This window comes from Podarcis cretensis, assembly GCF_951804945.1.
Source record: "Podarcis cretensis genome assembly, chromosome: 7".
NCBI lineage: Eukaryota > Metazoa > Chordata > Lepidosauria > Squamata > Lacertidae > Podarcis > Podarcis cretensis.
This window is the reverse complement of record NC_137176.1, coordinates 66,280,691-66,300,008: the sequence shown is the minus strand read 5'-3', so window position 1 is coordinate 66,300,008 and position 19,318 is coordinate 66,280,691. Positions and strand designations below refer to the sequence as shown.

The 19,318-nt window shown below is 41.7% G+C and overlaps 1 protein-coding gene and 1 long non-coding RNA gene across 6 annotated transcripts; one reads left to right on the top strand and one right to left on the bottom strand.

Moving 5' to 3' along the window:
* Positions 1–2,209: 2,209 nt before the first annotated feature.
* On the bottom strand, positions 2,210–13,876 carry OSGIN2 (oxidative stress induced growth inhibitor family member 2). Of its 5 annotated transcripts, XM_079983124.1 has the most exons (7): positions 13,777–13,875; positions 13,375–13,746; positions 9,768–9,922; positions 7,749–7,885; positions 6,728–6,919; positions 5,680–5,771; positions 2,210–3,473 (listed from the first exon to the last, which is right to left on the bottom strand). In XM_079983124.1, exons 2-7 carry the CDS (start codon positions 13,416–13,418, stop codon positions 2,432–2,434), a joined length of 1,662 nt encoding a protein of 553 aa, XP_079839250.1. In that variant the 5' UTR covers positions 13,419–13,746; positions 13,777–13,875; the 3' UTR covers positions 2,210–2,431. The 5 variants fall into 5 exon arrangements, with proteins under 5 accessions (XP_079839250.1, XP_079839249.1, XP_079839251.1 ...); XM_079983123.1 differs by having other exon boundaries at positions 13,375–13,876; XM_079983125.1 differs by lacking the exons at positions 13,375–13,746; positions 13,777–13,875 and adding an exon at positions 13,028–13,278.
* Positions 13,877–15,205: 1,329 nt separating this feature from the next.
* Positions 15,206–19,220, top strand: LOC307219781. The gene is made up of 2 exons (XR_013840552.1): positions 15,206–15,908; positions 18,775–19,220. It is a non-coding gene; the product is annotated as an uncharacterized lncRNA (long non-coding RNA).
* Positions 19,221–19,318: the final 98 nt, after the last annotated feature.

The following is a 19,318-nucleotide window of genomic DNA, read 5'->3' as shown; positions in this document are numbered from 1 at the left end:
CTTGGTTGTTTATATTGCTTTCATTAGTGAATCTTACCCTTTTCATTCCACTTGCAGTTTTATCAGAGCCCTGCTCTTCCTGGCAATAATAAACTGAGAATACTACAGTGTGAGTGCAACACCACAGACAATATTACACCAATATTATAGGGAGATTGTCATGGGCACAGCCAGGATTTATTGGGGGGGGCAGGCTTTATTCCAGGGGGCAGAACCTCATTTAAGTATTTTTATTGGTTTATTTGATTTAGAAACATTTGCAAGATCCTAAAACTTTCTGCACTACCAAAGGCTTGGAAGAGGGAATATTAACAGGTATAATGCTGTATTCTGGCAGAACAGCGAGCAGATAAAAGTACTCCAATGAATTAGCTTTGGGTAGTCCTTATTCTTCTGCGTTTATTGAATTATTTCACAATTCTTTTCAAAGGTAGTTTGTAACAAAATACACAGCAGCTATCATTCAGATGCATAAATGCATTTGGGTTTATTGGCCCATTTTCCCTTGATCATAAGACAAAAAACTACCAAATCTCCACTCTGCTTTTTAAACTGCCCAGGCTTAAAAAGTGATTTGCTGCTCATAAAGGGATCTCTACAGAAAACAAAATGCCCCCAATTTATCCCAGTATAATCACAAGCTCTATCAAGAACAGTGTGTGTTGCCTCTTTGGCTTACAATAACTTAACTTGTATGTGCCTCTGAGGCCTCAAAGCCTGAGTTCCAAGTCCAAGTGCTAGTAGGATTTGTGTAAGAGAGAAAAGGCAGCTTAGTTTTTTTAAACAAACAAAAACAAAAACCCTGAAGTTCTCCATATGCATTTGGATTTTAGTTTAGTGTTCAACTCCCAAAATGGTAAACTGGCAGATTTGCAAAAAAGGAAAAGGAAATTTGAACTTAATTTTGTACAACCGTTTAGGCTCCTCGTGCAACATGAACCCAGAAATACTATCGTATACTGCAGAGCACATAAGAGAATAATCTGAATTACTGCAAGTGTTTTCCCTTGCTAGGAGTGATTGTGGTAGAGAAATTTTTGTCCCCAAAATTAAACACATTACTGTTAAATTATATTTTGATCACATTTTTTCATGTTTCCTCCATTGTGAGCAAACATAGGTTTAAAAGTTCTCTTTAATTAATCAAATCCCAACAGTTAAACAGTATGCATGGAGAAGCTGACTAAGGAAACTACTGAAGGCAGGCAGGTGTGATTTGTGTGTTGAAGGTGAGGGAAAACTGCTTACATGCAGAACTGACATATATACACAGGGAATGCAGCTAATAGGCAAATCCAAAGAAAGTATGCTTAATACCCTTTGAAATCAAAGTTTTAGAACTTAAGGTATTCATAATTCACATCATTTAGTAGTGTGTAAGGAACCACATCCTTTTTCTTGTGGTTTTTATTGCTGCAGTTCTTTTAATCAAGCTACTTTTATTTCATCATTGTTGATCTGCAGTAATGAAAACTACAGGTGTTTTCCTGTCTTTACATACTACATTGGAACATGATGTGCATGGTAAAAAGCAATTTCAAAGGGACCTAAAGGTGAGTTTAGTCATCTCTGGACTGGGCTGTGTGCGTCCAATCAACACTAGTTCTGTTTGAGACCAGAGAGATCAGGCACATCTTGAATGTTGAGAATCCTGTGATGCTCAAACTGAACAAGACTTCCATGCTGAGCTGTTACTGAAAATACATTTTACAAATAAGTCCTGTGACAGAGCAGGGTATTCATATAAAACACTTTGTTTCCAAGGCATTGTTTTTACTACAGCAGTAAATCCATTACGTGATCCCTCGTAACGATGTTACATAAGCAGTACTTCATTTTACACCACTGTAGAAGAGGCTAGTGTGCTACATTTCATATGGCATGCCTGCGTACTTATGACAACTGCTTCCAACTACAAACTATGCTGGAATATCAATCTGGAGTATCATTTAACTTTCCGTTCGCAACTATCTTTATTTTACAGGCCATTTTAAAAGTTATAAATACTTCCCACAACAACCAAGGGTAAAATAAAGTACTTCCTGCAAATCAACTGCTGAATATTTTTTTTACTTTGTCTTAAAGAAAAGCTTCTATATTTCAACCATGGTCTAGTTTTATATAGCAAAACTATTAGTTCATGAGTAGAAACCATTTTTCTCTAGAGTGGTAAATATTTTCTCATCAGCGTACAAAACCAAATAAAATCTGCACGACTTATAATCATTTACTGTTTCTTTTAACTGGAAGCAATTCCAGTAAAAACAATTTTTGTACAGGCTGGAATACTGTAGTCTCATTCTCTACAAGGCAATGAAAGTATGAAGAACACTTATGGATAACAAAAACAAGGCTGCCAATGACTAGATGTTATGGGTCAGTTATTAGCATATGCCTGTAGTCCCTTAGATGATGTCTACGGCTGTTTGGTTTAGGGAACTCCATCTCCTTCTCTTTCAGCTATGAGTTGATGCTTCTGCTTCGTGACCAAATGCCGTGTAATGCCCAGTGCCCCCCCTTTTAAAAAACGTACAAAATTGTCTCCAATCAGTGGACCTACTGCAAAAAGATTGGGTTCCTTTGTGCACTCATATGTATATGGATCAATTTCAATAGGGTTACCCTTGCACGTAATTGGTTCATTTGGGTTATGGCCTATACCCTGGCCTTGGCCCTTCAGGAAGCATAGGTTAGGATGAGAACCTATTAACACTAAGGCTACAGAGAACTTTAAGATCTTCTTCAATCCAGAGGCACTCTGCAGGACACATTTCATATCTGGCTGAAATGAAAGGACCCGATGTTCTGGAAAACTGGTATAAGCATGGTGCAAAGTATAGTCTGTAGTGACTGACTGAGTGCACATCATATGGTAGACCTTATGGTATTCGGGGTAAAGCTTTTTAGGCAACTGTTTGAAAATCAAACTTGGATCAGTAACCCTCCTACGGAATGCATGAATTACAGGGATGTTGTTGTTATAAGCACACAGAACTGCATCAGCCGCTGTAAGTCCACCACCTATGATCAAGACTGGATCTGCTTTCCCACATAATATTCCTTTGTCGACAGCAGCACCAAACTCAGATATGGAATGCAGAACGAAAGGAAAGTCTTCACCGTCTACTTGGAGTCTGCCAGGAGAATCAAAAGTTCCAGTGGCAAGAACAACATTCTCAGCAAACAAACAGAATGGCACATGAGAGCCATCCGCTGCTCTCTGATAACCTCTGATTTCCCAGTTTCTCTTGATCAGGATAGTCTGTCCACCTTGCTCTTCCAGTTGCAAATGTTGTGGCAAAACATCTTCACTCACTTCACTTTCATCTTCATGGTCCTGTTCTCGGTAAAGCCTTGAGACAGACGTTATGTACGTGTTTTCCCTGAAGTTTTTTTGAAGGCCCATGACTTTAACATAGTGCTTGTAATAGCTAGCAATTTGCTCTGGCAGAACTCTGTCACACTTTATATTTCTGAAAAAGATAAAGATCATATCTGATTATTCACATTTAGTTTACTGTTCACATTCACCACAGGAACACCTCCTTAAACTTGTAATGTGACTGTACGACCATATTCAGGTCAGATTGCTACAGAAAGAATTTTCAGCTTTTGTATTAGATCAGTACATTTGTTATTTCTTTTTGGCATGATTTCTTTTTTGAAATGTTTTCACTGCTTATACTGGATTTCTTTTGCCCCAACAAGCCAGGATGGTTAACCAGCATTAATGTATGCTTTGTTGTTGAGATATGAATTCTGGCTTTTTAGGGCAAAATAAACCTATGAACACGAGTTTGGACATAATGCTAAGCTATCACCTTCCTGGTTTGTTTCCCTGCTCACACACGGGAGGAGTGAAGCAGGAGAAATGGTGGTCCTGCATCTCTGTTCAGTTCAGTATAGTATGGGTTGTTAAGCAAAGATTCTTGGCTTTCTGTTATGCGCAGATGCAGACAGTGGCTCTCAAAGCATGACGTTCCAAGCAAGGCACAGACATTTGTGAGTGATGGCTCAAACTCTTTTCTGACTTTTGCATATGCACCTGTCAATCAACCCCATATTGCAATTAAATAAAATAGTATTTACATTTCCAGCCCCTGTATTGAATGGAAGGGCTGTAGATCATATGGAATATATATAACAATGTGAGGCCATATACCTGAGATCCTACCCCAGGAACCCCAAAAAGCTAGTTTATTATTTTTACTTAGCTCTTTAAACATACAAGTCTGAAAACCACTTTCAGTACAATCAATCTAGCTATGAATGCAAGCATCAAACATATTTAAAGAATTATGTAGTAACAGAAGATTTGGTCTCAGGGAAATTATGATATACCGTATTTTTTGCCCTACAGGACGCACCGTCCCATAAGGCGCACCTAGTTTTTTGGGGGGGAAATAAAGGGAAAAAAATTATTTTCCCCCCCAGGTGCGGGGCTGGGGCGGGGGAGGCCCGAGCTTCCCCCGCCCCAGCCCCCAAACAGGCAGCTCTCTGCAAGCCGTGGGAGCCCAGCGCTGGCTCCCGCTGCTTGCGGAGAGGTCCGCGAAGCCTGGACGCGCTGAGCTCAGCGCGCACAGGCTTCTGCATGCAGGCAACTCTCCGCAAGCAGCGGGAGCGCTCCCGCTGCTTGCGGAGAGGTCCGCGAAGCCTGGACGCACTGAGCTCAGCGCGCGCAGGCTTCTGCATGCAGGCAACTCTCCGCAACCAGCGGGAGCGCTCCCGCTGCTTGCGGAGAGGTCCACGAAGCCTGGATGCGCTGAGCTCAGCGCGCGCAGGCTTCTGCATGCAAGCAACTCTCCGCAAGCAGCGGGAGTGCTCCCGCTCCTTGCGGAGAGGTCCGAAGCCTGGACGCGCTGAGCTCAGCGCGCGCAGGCTTCGGCATGCAGGCAACTCTCCGCAAGAAGCGGGAGTGCTCCCGCTCCTTGCGGAGAGGTCCATGAAGCCTGCAGAGCGAGAGGGGTCGGTGTGCACCGACCCCTCTCGCTCTCCAGGCTTCAGCGAAAGCCTGCGTTCGCCCCATAGGACGCACACACATTTCCCCTTCATTTTTGGAGGGGGAAAAGTGCGTCCTATAGGGCGAAAAATACGGTAGTTTTCCCAGAAAAAAACAAATGAGAGTCTATAGAATGTACAACAAAGATTTTTTTTTCCTAAATTTGTTGCCCAAGAGGGAATTTTTAAATCATGAGCAGCTAAGTTCAGCTTTAAATTCTGAAATCATGGATTTTTACCACATTCAGCGGAACCCACTGGCACTCCTTTGCTCACAACTATGAGAAGTACTTAAACTGAGCCAAAACATGCTAGGCTAAGTTGATCACTGAATTTTCAAAAACACAGAGGTCAATGCCGAGACTATGTGAGCTTTTCAAAAATAGGGGAGGTAGAAAATTTGGCAGTCAGTTCTTCGGTGTCCCATCTCATCCTGCAGCCCTGGTTATCTAATCTATGAATTAAATTAAATTAAATTAAATTAAATCAAATGTCTTAAGCTTAAGTGTCAGAATGGTAGCCCATTGTTTACAAGCTGTTAGCATTATTAAATTACATGTACAAGAGGATCTTGTACTTTTGAAAAATAGATCACAGAAACATTGAAACTTTCAATTCTTCATCCACTGACAGAAGTAATTTCCCCTCCATCAGTCATTACAAGAATGTTACACTCCTCACCTTCGCTTGGTAGCAGTCCAGTCTTTAAATGAATATCCAGGTAATTCCATCCAATCTCCAAAACTGATAGTCAGCATGGAACCTTCCATATTCTATGGAAAAGAAAATAATACCAGGACAAAATATTTAAAGTATTGCTTAAGGTAATCTCATTCCACCTTCATTTCATAACAAACAGAAAAAAGATCCCATGAATCATGTTCTAAAGGACCAGCCTATGTGCTATATTATCTGCTTTGCAGAAAGCTTCAACTTGGCAACTCTTCTTATTCCAGTTGTAATGTTTGGGACAGCTTGCCATGCACATCTTCAGGACAGCATGGTGTTTCAACTCCCAACATCTGCTGCTGGTATGAGAACTCCCTGAGTGATCCAGAGGATCCTGACAGCAAATTACACTAGACATTACAGCTAAGGAAATAAAGTCAGGAGGAAATCTCCTATAGCAGGTAGCCTACAGCCTTTGGCCTCATTTCTAGCCTTCCATGGTCTATTTTGCCAACTATGTAGCCCCACAATATTCACAAAAAAATATTACTAAAAATGCCCGTAGTTAATTGTGCAGGATGATAGTTCTTGGGGGTTGGGAAGGTGATAAATGGCCTGTGCTATATTATCATTGTATTGGCCCAAATAATCAAGTGATGTAACTTCACTCAGGGTGTAACTAAGTGTTGATCCTTTTAGAAACATATATATCTCCATAAAATCTAATACGAGGAGTGCAACGTATACCTAGTTTTCTACAAAAGGCAAGCACAAAAATGTAAGCCTTTGGAAGTGAGAACAAAGATCATTTACAAAATAGGTATGTAGTATGTGAAGTTTTCGGGAATTCTTTACACATTTGTTTATTCATTTAAAATATTAAGACACTCCCCATGATGCAGCGCCAAAACATGAACCTCCTGAAATGGGTACATGCCACAGGACTTACAACCAATCAGGAACAATGTGTGGTAGGTACCCATTGTTCCCATAGCCAACATGTAAGCTGAAGTTCTCTGATCAAGTGTAGTTCCAACAGCAAAATGGAAAAAGTTCTCACATGCCAAGCACCACCAGGTGGTCCTTTGCCAAGCACCATATGAGGGATATAGTGCTCTGGTTCCAGTTTCCAGTCAAGAACAGGTGGATAGTTAAATCCAAAGTCAGCATCAGGATGAAGCAGTGTGTCAAAGAGAACTGCAACAGGATTCGAAGACCGTCCTTCTAGACCTTCCGCCAAGTACTCCAACTCCTAATGTGAGAAGACAGTTTTAAACGGCAATGTAACTTTTCCTTAGAATATAAAATAATGGGCAGTAAAAGAGCTTTAACTCTCTATACCATGTTTCTCAGGCCTGGCTATATATAGATATCAGATGTACCAAACTTGTACTAGTTGTTTGCTTTTATCCCTTGGTTTCCTGATCACAATGAGTGCAAACAAGCTTCATTATGTCATCTGGCTTCTCCCCACGGATTACACACTTAAACCCTTGGGAATGATTTTAATGGAATCAAGTTTGAGCTGCAATTGATACAAGGAATTGATAGAATGTTTTCTGTATGTCATATGATTAGTCTCTTTTTAGCTGATGAAAAGAGACTAATCACAACAATAAAACAGTACAACAGTACAACACAACACAACACTCTAAAATCATTCATTATAAAATTAATTTAAATCAAGCCACTGGCAACCATTGGGCCAGAGCTCCGCGGAGATTGCCGAGGGAGGGAGTCAGGCTGTGCCCTGGCCAAAGGCCTGGTGGAACAGCTCTGTCTTGCAGGCCCTGCGGAAAGATGTCAGAGTGCCAAACAAGATATATTTTGGAGGCAGCTCTTATATTTTAAATACACAGGATTGTCATAAAAAAATAATTGGCATTTTGGATCCCCAAGTCCTATTTGACACTGAAAAACCTGAGAAAAGCAGAATACTTTGCTTCTACCACGATGCACAACAGAAATGTGAACTAATTTTTCTAAGCCAAGAGTATGTAATTGTATATTATATATGTAATGCACTTTTCTTCCAGCCCTGATATGCAATCAAATGTGTAATTTCATAATTGGTAGCTTACCTGATCAACAATAGAAAGATGACTAGATTCTTTTAATTTATTATGCAAAATAGGATTTGGATGTTCTGTTGCAGGAGACAAATATGGCCTGTATCCAGACAGCATGTATGAGAGGCAAATTCCTGATGGTCCATTACCTAATGGTATTTTAAAAATGATATAAGATTTACTAAAGTTTAAAATTATATCTTGTAATCTGGACCAAGATAATGACCAAAATAAAGACTTTAAGGCATGAAAGTCAAAGATATGCTTATCTCCCCCTCATTGCAATCAAGGAATTTAAAAGAGCTCGGCTTTTGCTATAGGATGCCTAGTATTTTTGCAGATATAGTCTAGAATATTATTTGCCAAGTTTATTACCTCAATTCTGATCAATGAATTTCTGACTCTACCAACACTGACCTGCTTATTGGTTGCTAACTTTCTGAATAGTGGCAGAAGAGCTAAAAGTCCCTTGTGTCCACACATATTTAGCTAGATAATCAGACATGTAAAATAAAATTTTACTTTTACTGTTAAAGTGGAGCCAGATTACTTTTTCATTTAATGTGAAGTTTCTTGGCTTTTTGACAGCTTTTTGGGCTGATACACAAATTTATTTCGCAATATAATATAGTTTTAATTAGTTTATAGGTAATTAGTTGTTGATAATGTAATTGCTTTGAACCTGTATTTGATTACAAATCTGTGTTACTATTTGTTACTTTTTACAAAACAAGTTTGTTGCTATTGTAAATTGAAGGAGTGTTATGGGTGGGTGGGTGGGGAAGACTCTTTTCCTAGCAACGAGATACCTTGTGTTGTGAAAAGGCAGAAAAACCATCTGCAGCACTTTAGAACAATATTTGCATAGCATCATGTCACCGAAACTGATCCTAGGGCAGCATAGAGCCTCAGCTATCGTAAAATAATAGTACTTCCTCCTTCAACAGTATAATCCAAACCACTTTCACTTCTAGGTTAACATCTAATATAAAACATCCAACATTTTTGCAGGCTACATATTTTATTCCAATTACTGTATAACAAGAAATTTGTTTCATTGTTTCATGGTTTTAATAAGTCCCAATTACGGATATTCTCCCAGTCACCAAATATGGAAACAAAGCTATTTTGCCATTCAAAAACTGGCCTCCCAAGTTATTTCCTCCCCGACCTGAAGTAGGAGGGGCGGCCAACTGGAAACAGAAAAACAGCTAAGGATGAAACACTCTACTCTCCCTAAAAAATGGAGGTGCTTGAGTCCTCTCATTTTGATTACATGAGTTTCTGTGTTCTTGTTGTTAGATACTTTTTAAAAAGTGCTTAATTTTTGTTGAAGTGCTGTTCAGATACAAAAAGATAAAGCACAGGTAAAGGTAAAGGACCCCTGGACAGTTAAGTCCAGTCAAAAGCGACTATGGGGTTGTGGCGCTCATCTCGCTTTCAGGCCGGGGGAGCTGGCATTTGTCCGCAGACAGCTTTCCGGATAATGTGGCCAGCATGACTAAACCGCTTCTGGCACAACGTGACAGAAACCAGAGCACACGGAAACACTGTTTACCTTCCTGCCACAGGAGTACCTATTTATCTACTTGCACTGGCGTGCTTTTGAACTGCTAGACTCATAATCAAATAGACATGATACAAAAGGAAAAAGAAATGAGGAGGGGAGAGGAAAGCGAGCATTAGAGCAGCTGCTCCTTTACAGACATGACCAGGTTGCATGTAACGGGTATATAGGGCCCCAAAGAGCTAGATTCAGTGACAAGGAGGTACACTTTGGCAATTCCTATTCTACTATACAACATTACCTTTTTCCCAGTTATGAAGGAAACCATTATAGCTCAAATATTTTTTCAGCAGCATCAAATCACACTATACCTGTATAACATGATAACTAGAACTCTCAATTATATCACAACTTAATAAGCAGTCCGTGATAAGGCAAGGTTGTTAAGTTATAATTAATAAATTTCAAACACATTCAATATTTTAGATTCTTATTCATATACTGAAATTCTGAGAATAACTCACCTATTACTACCACTGGCAAACTCAGTGGTGGGTCCACAGGTAGAGTAGCTTCTTCTAGTAAGGGCATTGTTTTAACATTTGTCCCAAAGCTGTCACCAAAATACTGCACTAAGGAATTCAAAAAGTGTCCTTCGGTTTCAGGGCTACAGTAGTTTCTATTTAAAAGGAAATAAATCAGTTCATCACTACAACACATTCTTAATAAAATAAACTTAAGTTAATATAAAGTCATCGGCCTGATGATATATAAGCAAAAGAAAGTCTGTCAGCGTTTAGGAAAATTTCAGAGTTGCAAATCCACTTTTCCTTTTCTTAAACTGATACTGCTATTTTGGAATCCTACAAGGAAAAAGTAGGGGGTTTTACCCATATATGTTTACAAAAGGACAGAGGAGTGTGCATGTTGAGTGACACAGATTTCTTTTACAATAAATTGTCTGATACAATTTCTATAACTAATAATCAGAGGTAACTGGTCATATGAAGCTATATTAATTTTTTGATATATTAACTAATGTTTGTGACTTGGATCCTTACTTTCTCTTCTACAGAAGGCTCCTTCTATTTGTGTTTTGAACCCAGAGGACACACCCACTGGTAGAAGGGAGGAGGTGTTTTTGTTGACTTCCCCTTCCCCCCCACCTTCCAGATGGTTCCTGAATCCTCCAGGGCACATTTTGGTGGGGCACCTGCAAGGGGAATCAGCAAAAAATTGCCTTCTCCCTTCCACCAGAGAGAGTATCCCATGAACTGAGTGCCACTCAAAGGATCTTTGGATCAAAACCAAAATATTTATTAAGAAGAATGTATGAATTGGTTCCAAAATAGCTTCTAAGAATAAGTCATTGCATAATCTAAGGGCAATGCAAGCGCTTCCTCAAGAATTTGAATGGAAATGTAGAGTTCTGCAGTTGGTTCCCTCCCTCCTCCTACAATCCAGGAATCTGCCAACTCTGACACTAATTGTATTTCCCATCAAATCCACCTCTAAGCTAATATTTAAGTAGGCACTGCTGGCTCTAAGGCTGCTTTTGCACAGTCCTACAGTCGGTACATGTCAGCCTCAAGCATTTTCCTTTCTTTGGTAAAGCTCATGTAACCTCATCCAGAATACAGTTGTCTGCCTCCCTGCAACCAAAAACCACACAGGACATTCATGCATGCAAACATACTTATATGCAGCTAAAGATACAGATTAAGCTTAGGACAAACCCTGCTGTGCCATACATGTGGCAAATTCATGGTTAAAATAATAGAAACCATGGATAATTGGAATCAATTCAATGCTTGCTGTCAACCATCAGGTCATTTAAATGGCTTAAATATAGGCACCTATGGTACTCTACTGCAGAATATATCTCAATAAAGTTTAATAGGTTCCCCACATCTCTGTTGTGGCTACAAACTAAAGGAAACTATGTTGTTTTGCAAAACCACAATGTCTGCACGCTGACAAGTGTACCTTTTACTGCTGTCCTCCCTTGTAATCTATGGAGTTTTACATGAAAGGCTAAAGGAAAAAAGTATTTATGGGCTTTTTACAGGCATCTGTGGACAAAAGGATGCACAACTAGATGGGCCCCAGGTCTGCTCCAGCAGGACTCTCATTCTGTTCTTACACCAGTAAAAACCAGCATCAATAACACCTTTTCTACACTATACCAGTCTATTACAGTTACACATTCATCTTCACAGGAAATATGTTCAGATATTTAAAATACAGGATATGACATAACACAACATCTGTTTAAAAGAGTTTGTTAAATATATGGCAGTTAAGTTATGCTTGCTTATGCCAAGAAAACAATTAGCATGATAGCACTAGCAAATATTCCAGCCAGCCACCTTACACCAAACACCACCAGAAATTACAGCAGAAACTAAAATGCAAATGCTGCACTGTAACCCACAAAACAAATGACTGCATACCCTTTTTTGGGTAGTGTCAGCTACTATAAGTAACAGATCCCTATGAAATATCCCTATGGAATTTGTCAAAAATCTGAAAACCATGATGAGGTATTCAACACCCTTTCAGAGTTGACCTACTATTTACCTATCAATTTAAATTTCCAGAGATACAGGCTATGAGTTATGGGCATTGGGTAAAATTATTTATGGCTCTACAATAGTCTGGGTCTTGAAGTCTAGGATAGCCTAACTTTCTGAAGACATTCTTTTACCAGTTGACTACCAGAAAGTATCATTTTGCTCCATTCTATATCCATAAATTTAGCCTGCAACTGTAATATTTAATCAAAATCCAAAATCAAAAGTGAAGCAGCAATGGGGATGATCAGTGCCTAAACAATGGTAGACCTGCAAAGAATCTTACATACAACTAGTTTCATCATGGAAGAATCTCCAGAAGTGAAGCATAACCTTCATCTCTAAAAGCTTACACCATACTGAACGTGTTAAGTCTTTTTAAGTGCCCCAAGCCTCTTTTGCTGTTTTATTCATGGAAGAAAGATAGAATACAAATATACTATATACACAAACAAGTGAGGTGGCGTGTGTGTGTTTATATAAAGGACCCCTGGACGGTTAAGTCCAGTCAAAGGCGACTATGGGGTTGCGGCACTCATCTCGCTTTCAGGCCGAGGGAGCCGGCGTTTGTCCACAGACAGCTTTCTGGGTCACGTGGCCAGCATGACTAAACCACTTCTGGCATAATGGGACACCATGACGAGTGAGTGCCAGAGCACACGGAAACACAATTTACCTTCCCACTGCTGCGCTACCTATTTATCTACTTGCACTGGTGTGCTTTTGAACTGCTAGGATGGCAGGAGCTGGGACAGAGCAACGGGAGTTCACCCCATCGTGTGGATTCGAACCACCGACCATCCGACTGGCAAGCCCAAGAGGTTCAGTGGTTTAGGCCACAGCACCACCCACGTCCCCCTATGTGTACACACACACACACACACAAAAAAAAAAAAAACCATGTGTGCACATAAATGCCATGTGTGTTGCAGAGAGGCGATTTCCAAGCCTACCTGCTGGTCATGCAACAACATTTCAAATCACGACCCATCTTGGCCATTCAGAAATCTTCCACCGCTGCCGCCATAATCATCATCTATGGAAAGGCGATGTTCCTTTTCATGTGGCTCATTTGGGTGGGCCTTTGCTTTGCCTCCTCCCTTCCCTACGTCCTTAGGAGCATCAGTCACCTTACCTTGCACACCTTTGCCTCTCCCTCCCTCCCTCCCTCCTCAGCACCACCACCCAGGATGCTCTTCAAAGCACCTCACCTTCTCCCTTCCTCCGCTTACAGAGTGCGGGCACGCGCGCGCGCCCCCGGCCGACCCCGTGACCTTCCTCCTTCGCTCCTCCATCTCCTCCTCAGGGAAGCGCAGGCCGGCTGGCTGAGAAGGAGCAGCAGCAGCAGCGGGCAGGAAGGCATCCCGCGCCGACTCCCACATCGCGTCACCCGCCGGCTCTGAGAGGAGAGGGAGGAGCCGGAAGAGAAAGGGGAGGATGGAAGGCGCCTTTTCTGTCTCTCTCTCTCTCTACCCCCCCCCGCCGTTCTCGTCCCCCCGCCCCCCGCCCTTGATCCACAAACCTATTTCCCTCGGCCGGCCTGGCGAATAAGCGTTACCTGAAGTGACCGGCCAGGGAACACCGGCAGCACCAAACCGTCATGAGGGATTAACGGGGGTTGGGAGGGGGAGGGGGAAGAGAAGAAGCGTCGAGGCGGCAGATGGGGGATGTGGCCGTTGCTGCTGCTGCTCTTCCTCCGCCGCCTCTTGTTCTCCCTCCCGCCGCCGCACTGGGGGCCGCTGTCGGCCGGGCGCCTCTCCTCCTCCTCCTCCCTCCCGCCTTCTTGCCTCACATGCGGCACTAGGCCAGTCACACGGGAGCGAGGGAGGAGCCTCCGCCTGGCACCGGCGGCGGCGGCGGCGGAGGAAGGGGAGGGAGGCGCCTCAGCCCCCCGCCAACGCCTTCCTCACGGTCCTCCGCGGAGGAGCCGCTACTCCGAGGGGGGCGGGGAAAGGAGCACCGCTGTCCCCAACAACGGCCGCTGCTGCTGCTGCTTGGCGGCGACACCATGTGATAAGAGATGAAAGTCGGCTGCGAGCGGGAAATGATGGGGGTTGCGCAGTAGATACGCCGCGCACATAACGAGGTCACCGAAAGTTGGGGGGGGGGATGAATCGGGGTTTATCGACGCCTCATAAGTGGCACAGTTTCCTTAGCTTCTGTCCCTCCCAAAATAAACGCGACCGGATGTCACCGTCTCTCTACACGCTTCTTCTTTTCAACACCCTCTTCCCCATTTCCGAACAACATTCTCACGTGCAGCCACGCGGAGCCTGAGGGAGCCGGTGCAAATACTGCTGCTGCTGCTGCTATAGTTTTACAGCTGAAATGGTGGTCCTTATTATTTATGATTTTCAGTTTCATACATGTCAACAATTTTACAGTCATTTTGACATTTCAAAACTCGACTTCCTTCCCCCTCTTTCTGCGGTTACTTAATTCCCCCCCCCGCATATTCCAAATTAACATTTACTCATTTATTCATTTGCTTTAAATGTATACTCTTATAAAAACTGCAGGTTATTACAATAATCCTGCCAATGTTCTTTTCTGTTTACAATTTATTAGTAAACATTCAATAAACCATTTCCATTCTATAAAAAGTTTGTTATCTTGATTTCTCATTTTTCCGGTAAGTTTCGTCATTTCTGCATATTCCATAAGCTTTTTGTATCCATTCTTCTTTCACTGGGACTTTCCATTTTGGGGCAAGTAAAATTCTTGCTGCTGTAGTCACGTACATGAATAAATTTATATACTGTTTGAGTAGTGCTGTCCCTATACTGTAATTCCCAAAAGGATCTTTTTAAGCACCTTTATCTCTTTCGCATTGTCCTGTGCAGGTGGGCTTCTGGGTCCTGACATCTTGTGCCTCATTCCCAGCTATTAAGTGCTGGGGTGGGGGTGGACATCAGCTGAAGTATCATTAACAGATAACAGTCAGTGCTTTTCCACTAAGTAATTTGGGTTGTCAGTGGGGCTTCGTCCCACATGTGTCAGATGATACTTAGTGGAACCTTTGAGAGAGGAAACAGCATTTAAGGTGAAGGTTGTGTTCCCCACCAACTCTCACCATTTCTGACTCCACCACTTCCTGCAGGATGTGTGGGTCAAGGACACTGGGCTGCTGCGAGTTCCTCAGCTGTCTTGCACGTATTAGTGCAGAGATAATCACAAAAGTATACCCATTACAGAAGCTTTAACTATTATGCCAAATGCCAAACCAATGATCAGAGAACTTCTAGAACATCCCACTGCTGGTAATGGCTCCCCCCCCCCCCAATTTTAATCCTCATCTCCCTAACTTTTTTCCTTCTTGGAGCGATGCAATCACCCAATCACAAGGTGGTTGTGTAAAATTTAGCATTGATTGTGAGCTTTTTAAAAAATCTGTTAGATGCACAATTATTTAGGAACCAGCACCAGTTCTTGACCAAAACTATTAACACCACTGAAGAATATCACATTTGCATCTTCCCTGGATCATCTGGATATCAGTGACAAAATAACGAACCAATTGTATTAGCATTTTACAAGCAAGAGGGTAGCCCTGCCTGACAAAGCATCTCAGATGTCATGGACTGGTTGGATGCGGAGGAATGGTGGGAGGAACCAGCTGAGGAACCTCCAAGGGAAGAAGGCTCAAAGCCTAGGGAGTGGTGGTGGGATGGCAATGAGCGATCAGAGGAAGAAGACAGGGAAGAAGGTGTCAGAAGCTGAAGAGGTAACTGAGCTGGGAAAGTCTTGTGTCAGAGAGAAGTCCAGAAGAAGCAGGGGAGGAGTGAGGCCAAGAGGTAGAGATAAGTCAGGCTGGTATAGAAGCACACATCTCCCCCTCCTGTAACATGCTCCCCTCCTCCCCCAGTCTCCTAGGACCAAGAGAGGCATGAAGTGAAAGGAGCAAAGGCACACAGGCGCAGTCTTAGATTGCTTGGGGAAAACCCTGGAGAGGAGGGGACTTAGGCAGCGTTGCTGTGCTCATTAGGCCTGGCACCCCTGTGAAGATCCTGTTTTTTCTCTCATAAAGAGCTGACATCACTTATTCTGATTACTGCTTGCTCACTCCTGACATCAGCTGCAGTGGCAAATAAGGTAAAAAACAAGTTAGGCAGTTGTGTGATTTCGGCAGCAGGGCAAGGAGGCCAAGGTAATCAAAATTTATATGTTGTAGTGACCAGCATAGGAGGGTAGCTGAATGAACCACAGCTGCACAATGGAAATGGTCATAACCTGTTTTATTTTAAAAAATAAAGATTGATGGAATTAAAAGAGTTTTTACAAACCTATATTCAGGAAGATTAAATGCAAATAAGTCATGGGAATATAAATGCTTCCCTGGTGAAGAATAATTCCATTATTCTACTATCCCTTGTAGTACAGTTTATCCTTTTTTCTAAAATTCTCTGTGTATTTGATTTCCTGGCACATGTACTGGGGGATTATTAGATTCAATGTCTAATTGTTCCTTTCCCAATGCTGTAAACAGAACAGCAGTGTTTTAGTCTGCCATGCAAGTTCCTGAGGGATATGCTGTGTTCAGTGAATTCCTCTGCATTTGTTCATCTTTATATCACACGGAATATAAGCGACAAAGCGATGGGACTTAAAAGTATTAAGATTAGGGCATTAAAAAAAAAAAAAAATCTAAAGGGCTATGAACGTTATCCATTACTGTTTTTCAGTAAAATTTGTAGCTACTCTTTAAACACAAATGCTAGCACAAATAGTCAAATACAATGGTTGATCAGTCCTAAAAAAACAGAACCTTTAACATATTTTCTTGTAAGTTTTGTTTCAAGATAATAATTTGGATTGAATGAATTCTAATGGAATCTTAATTGAGCAATTTATGAAAAATAAGGACTTACTAGTTTGCTCTTAGGGACGCAGGTGGCGCTGTGGGTTAAAGCCTCAGCGCCTAGGACTTGCCGATCGAAAGGTCAGCGGTTCGAATCCCTGCGGCGGGGTGCGCTCCCACTGCTCGGTCCCAGCGCCTGCCAACCTAGCAGTTCGAAAGCACCTCCGGGTGCAAGTAGATAAATAGGGACCGCTTACCAGCGGGAAGGTAAACGGCGTTTCCGTGTGCGGCTCTGGCTCGCCAGAGTAGCGATGTCACGCTGGCCACGTGACCCGGAAGTGTCTCCGGACAGCGCTGGCCCCTGGCCTCTTAAGTGAGATGGGCGCACAACCCCAGAGTCTGTCAAGACTGGCCCGTACGGGCAGGGGTACCTTTACCTTTACCTTTAGTTTGCTCTTAAAGCTTCCTGTTCAAATCTAAGGGTTAATAGGGTCATCTTCACATATAGTTTAGATTGGCGAATAGGGTTCAACAAGTTGGACCTGTAATAAAATGTTGACACAGTGGAGTGCTTCTGTGTTCAAGCCATGCCATTTCCCAGGGCATTCTATTCTATCCCCTATTTCCTGGCCTCTTTCTTCTCTCCAATAGTGAGCCAACATTCTGTTTTGGCTACCAATGTTTTGGCTCTGGGAGAATACATTTGATAGCCAGCATAGAGGACTTGTCAGCGTCAGGACTGGCTCTTTGCACTGGACTTTTGGATCAGGATGATTAAATAACTTGGCTTCAAGGCTCCCTCCTCCCAAGTAGGAAGCCAGAAGTGATGCAGAGGTTGTATTACATTAAATAATGTAAAAGGTGACTGATAACAATGTGAAAAGTAAATTAAGTAGTCCAGGCTCTTCTGCAATAGACTTGTTTGTTGAGTAGAGATTGCACAATAACATAGTATTGTAGATTCGCTGCTGAGGAAAGGTGTTAATACTTGTATCTTGCACTAACAAAGCAGATTTGTTGTGTAAATAATATGGTTGTGTGGCAAGGATTCATGTTTAATTAAAAATAAATTAATAAATAACCCCCAAAGCAATTGCAGGAATTGGCCCTTTAGTTACATAAAAACAAGCAGCCTGGTTAAAAATAGAAATGAACACTGTCTGTCATTCCATAAACAAATCCCTTCCACTACAGACGAGACATTTTTCTAGCTCCAACAATAGATGCCTTTATTTACCATTCAATAACAGTAGAAAGGTCAAAACCATTGCTTTCTTTCCATAGACACTATTTTTAATTGGTCAGCACTTTTGATTCCCCCCCCCAAAGGATCACTTTCTATTAAATTGATTAACACAATATAAATGGCTGAATAATTGCATCTTCCTAAGGATCAAAGGTCTGTTCATCGAAAACCACCATGAGCGAAAACCTATGCAGCTAAGCCTGCAGTCCCAAACACATTTACTTAGGGAGTAAGCTTCACTGAACATGGTGGGTTCAGCTTCTAGAATTATTGTGTGTTGGTTTTGTGTTAGCGTTGCTCTAAGCCAGACAAGGATTCAGCGACGCTTGCATAAATCACTGCCACTTTATTTCCTTCAATTTTCCTTTTCCCAACGATGGAAGGAAACCTCTAATATACCAATAGAGGCTTGGGTTAATAATATCTGGAGTATTGCTCTATCAGAATGCCACACATACCATTGGTCACTAATCAAGCGCATCTCCAAAAAAGATAGCTTTGATACTATCTGGTCTCCCCTTTTCTCTTTTAGTGAAGAACAACAGGATATTTTAATACCGTCATCATCACAGAGGTGTCTGTGGAGGGGATATATTCATTGAAAATTTTAGCTGTGCCGCCTTTTCTTTTTCAAAAAAGGAACCTACCTGTTTGTTAAGTCTGGCACCAGAGGTCATTCTCTATATATCCTTGCCACTCTGTAGGCTTTCTTAATAATAATTACTATTATTTACAAGCTGCTATGTGACTGGGTTGCCCGGAGAGCCACGTTTTAGACATTAAAAAAAAATGCCCATGATTTTAACTGATCTTCTATCTACTGCTTTTTATATTTTTACTGTTGCTATGGTAATTGCCATTGTTTCTGATGTTTTTGATCTGTTTCATATTTGTTTTATGGTTCTCTTTTGCAGGCTATATTGAAAATCTAAATTAATAAAATTCCAGAAGAAGAAGAAGAAGAAGAAGAAGAAGAAGAAGAAGAAGAGGAAGAAGAAGTTCCCCACCTAGCAATTACTTCTGCTGCTGAGGAGGTTTCCCCAAACTCAGAATACTCCTTTGTTGCTAGGGGGCTGGCATCACATTTTTTATAAGCAATATGAAAGCTTTCTGCAAGAGATAAGGGACAGCTCATAAAAGCATAATATGCATTTCCCCCTAATGAAAGTTGTTTCATTTCAGTGGTGGCACGTTTTATTCCAATAGCAGTTTGAACTTGTATGCCCTGTTGCTAGGTTTTCATCCACCGACACCATTAGAAGAAGCAAATTGGTGATCTGGCCCCCTAAAAATAGCAAAGAACATTTATGGGCATCAAATGGTGTTTAATATGTTACAATAAAAAGAAATTCAACCTTGATTGGTTTTTATAACTGCTATTTTCTGTCTGCAGCTACCCAACTAGAATAGTAGATAGCTGTCTTTTGCAAATGGACTTTTTATAACAAGCGGGAAATG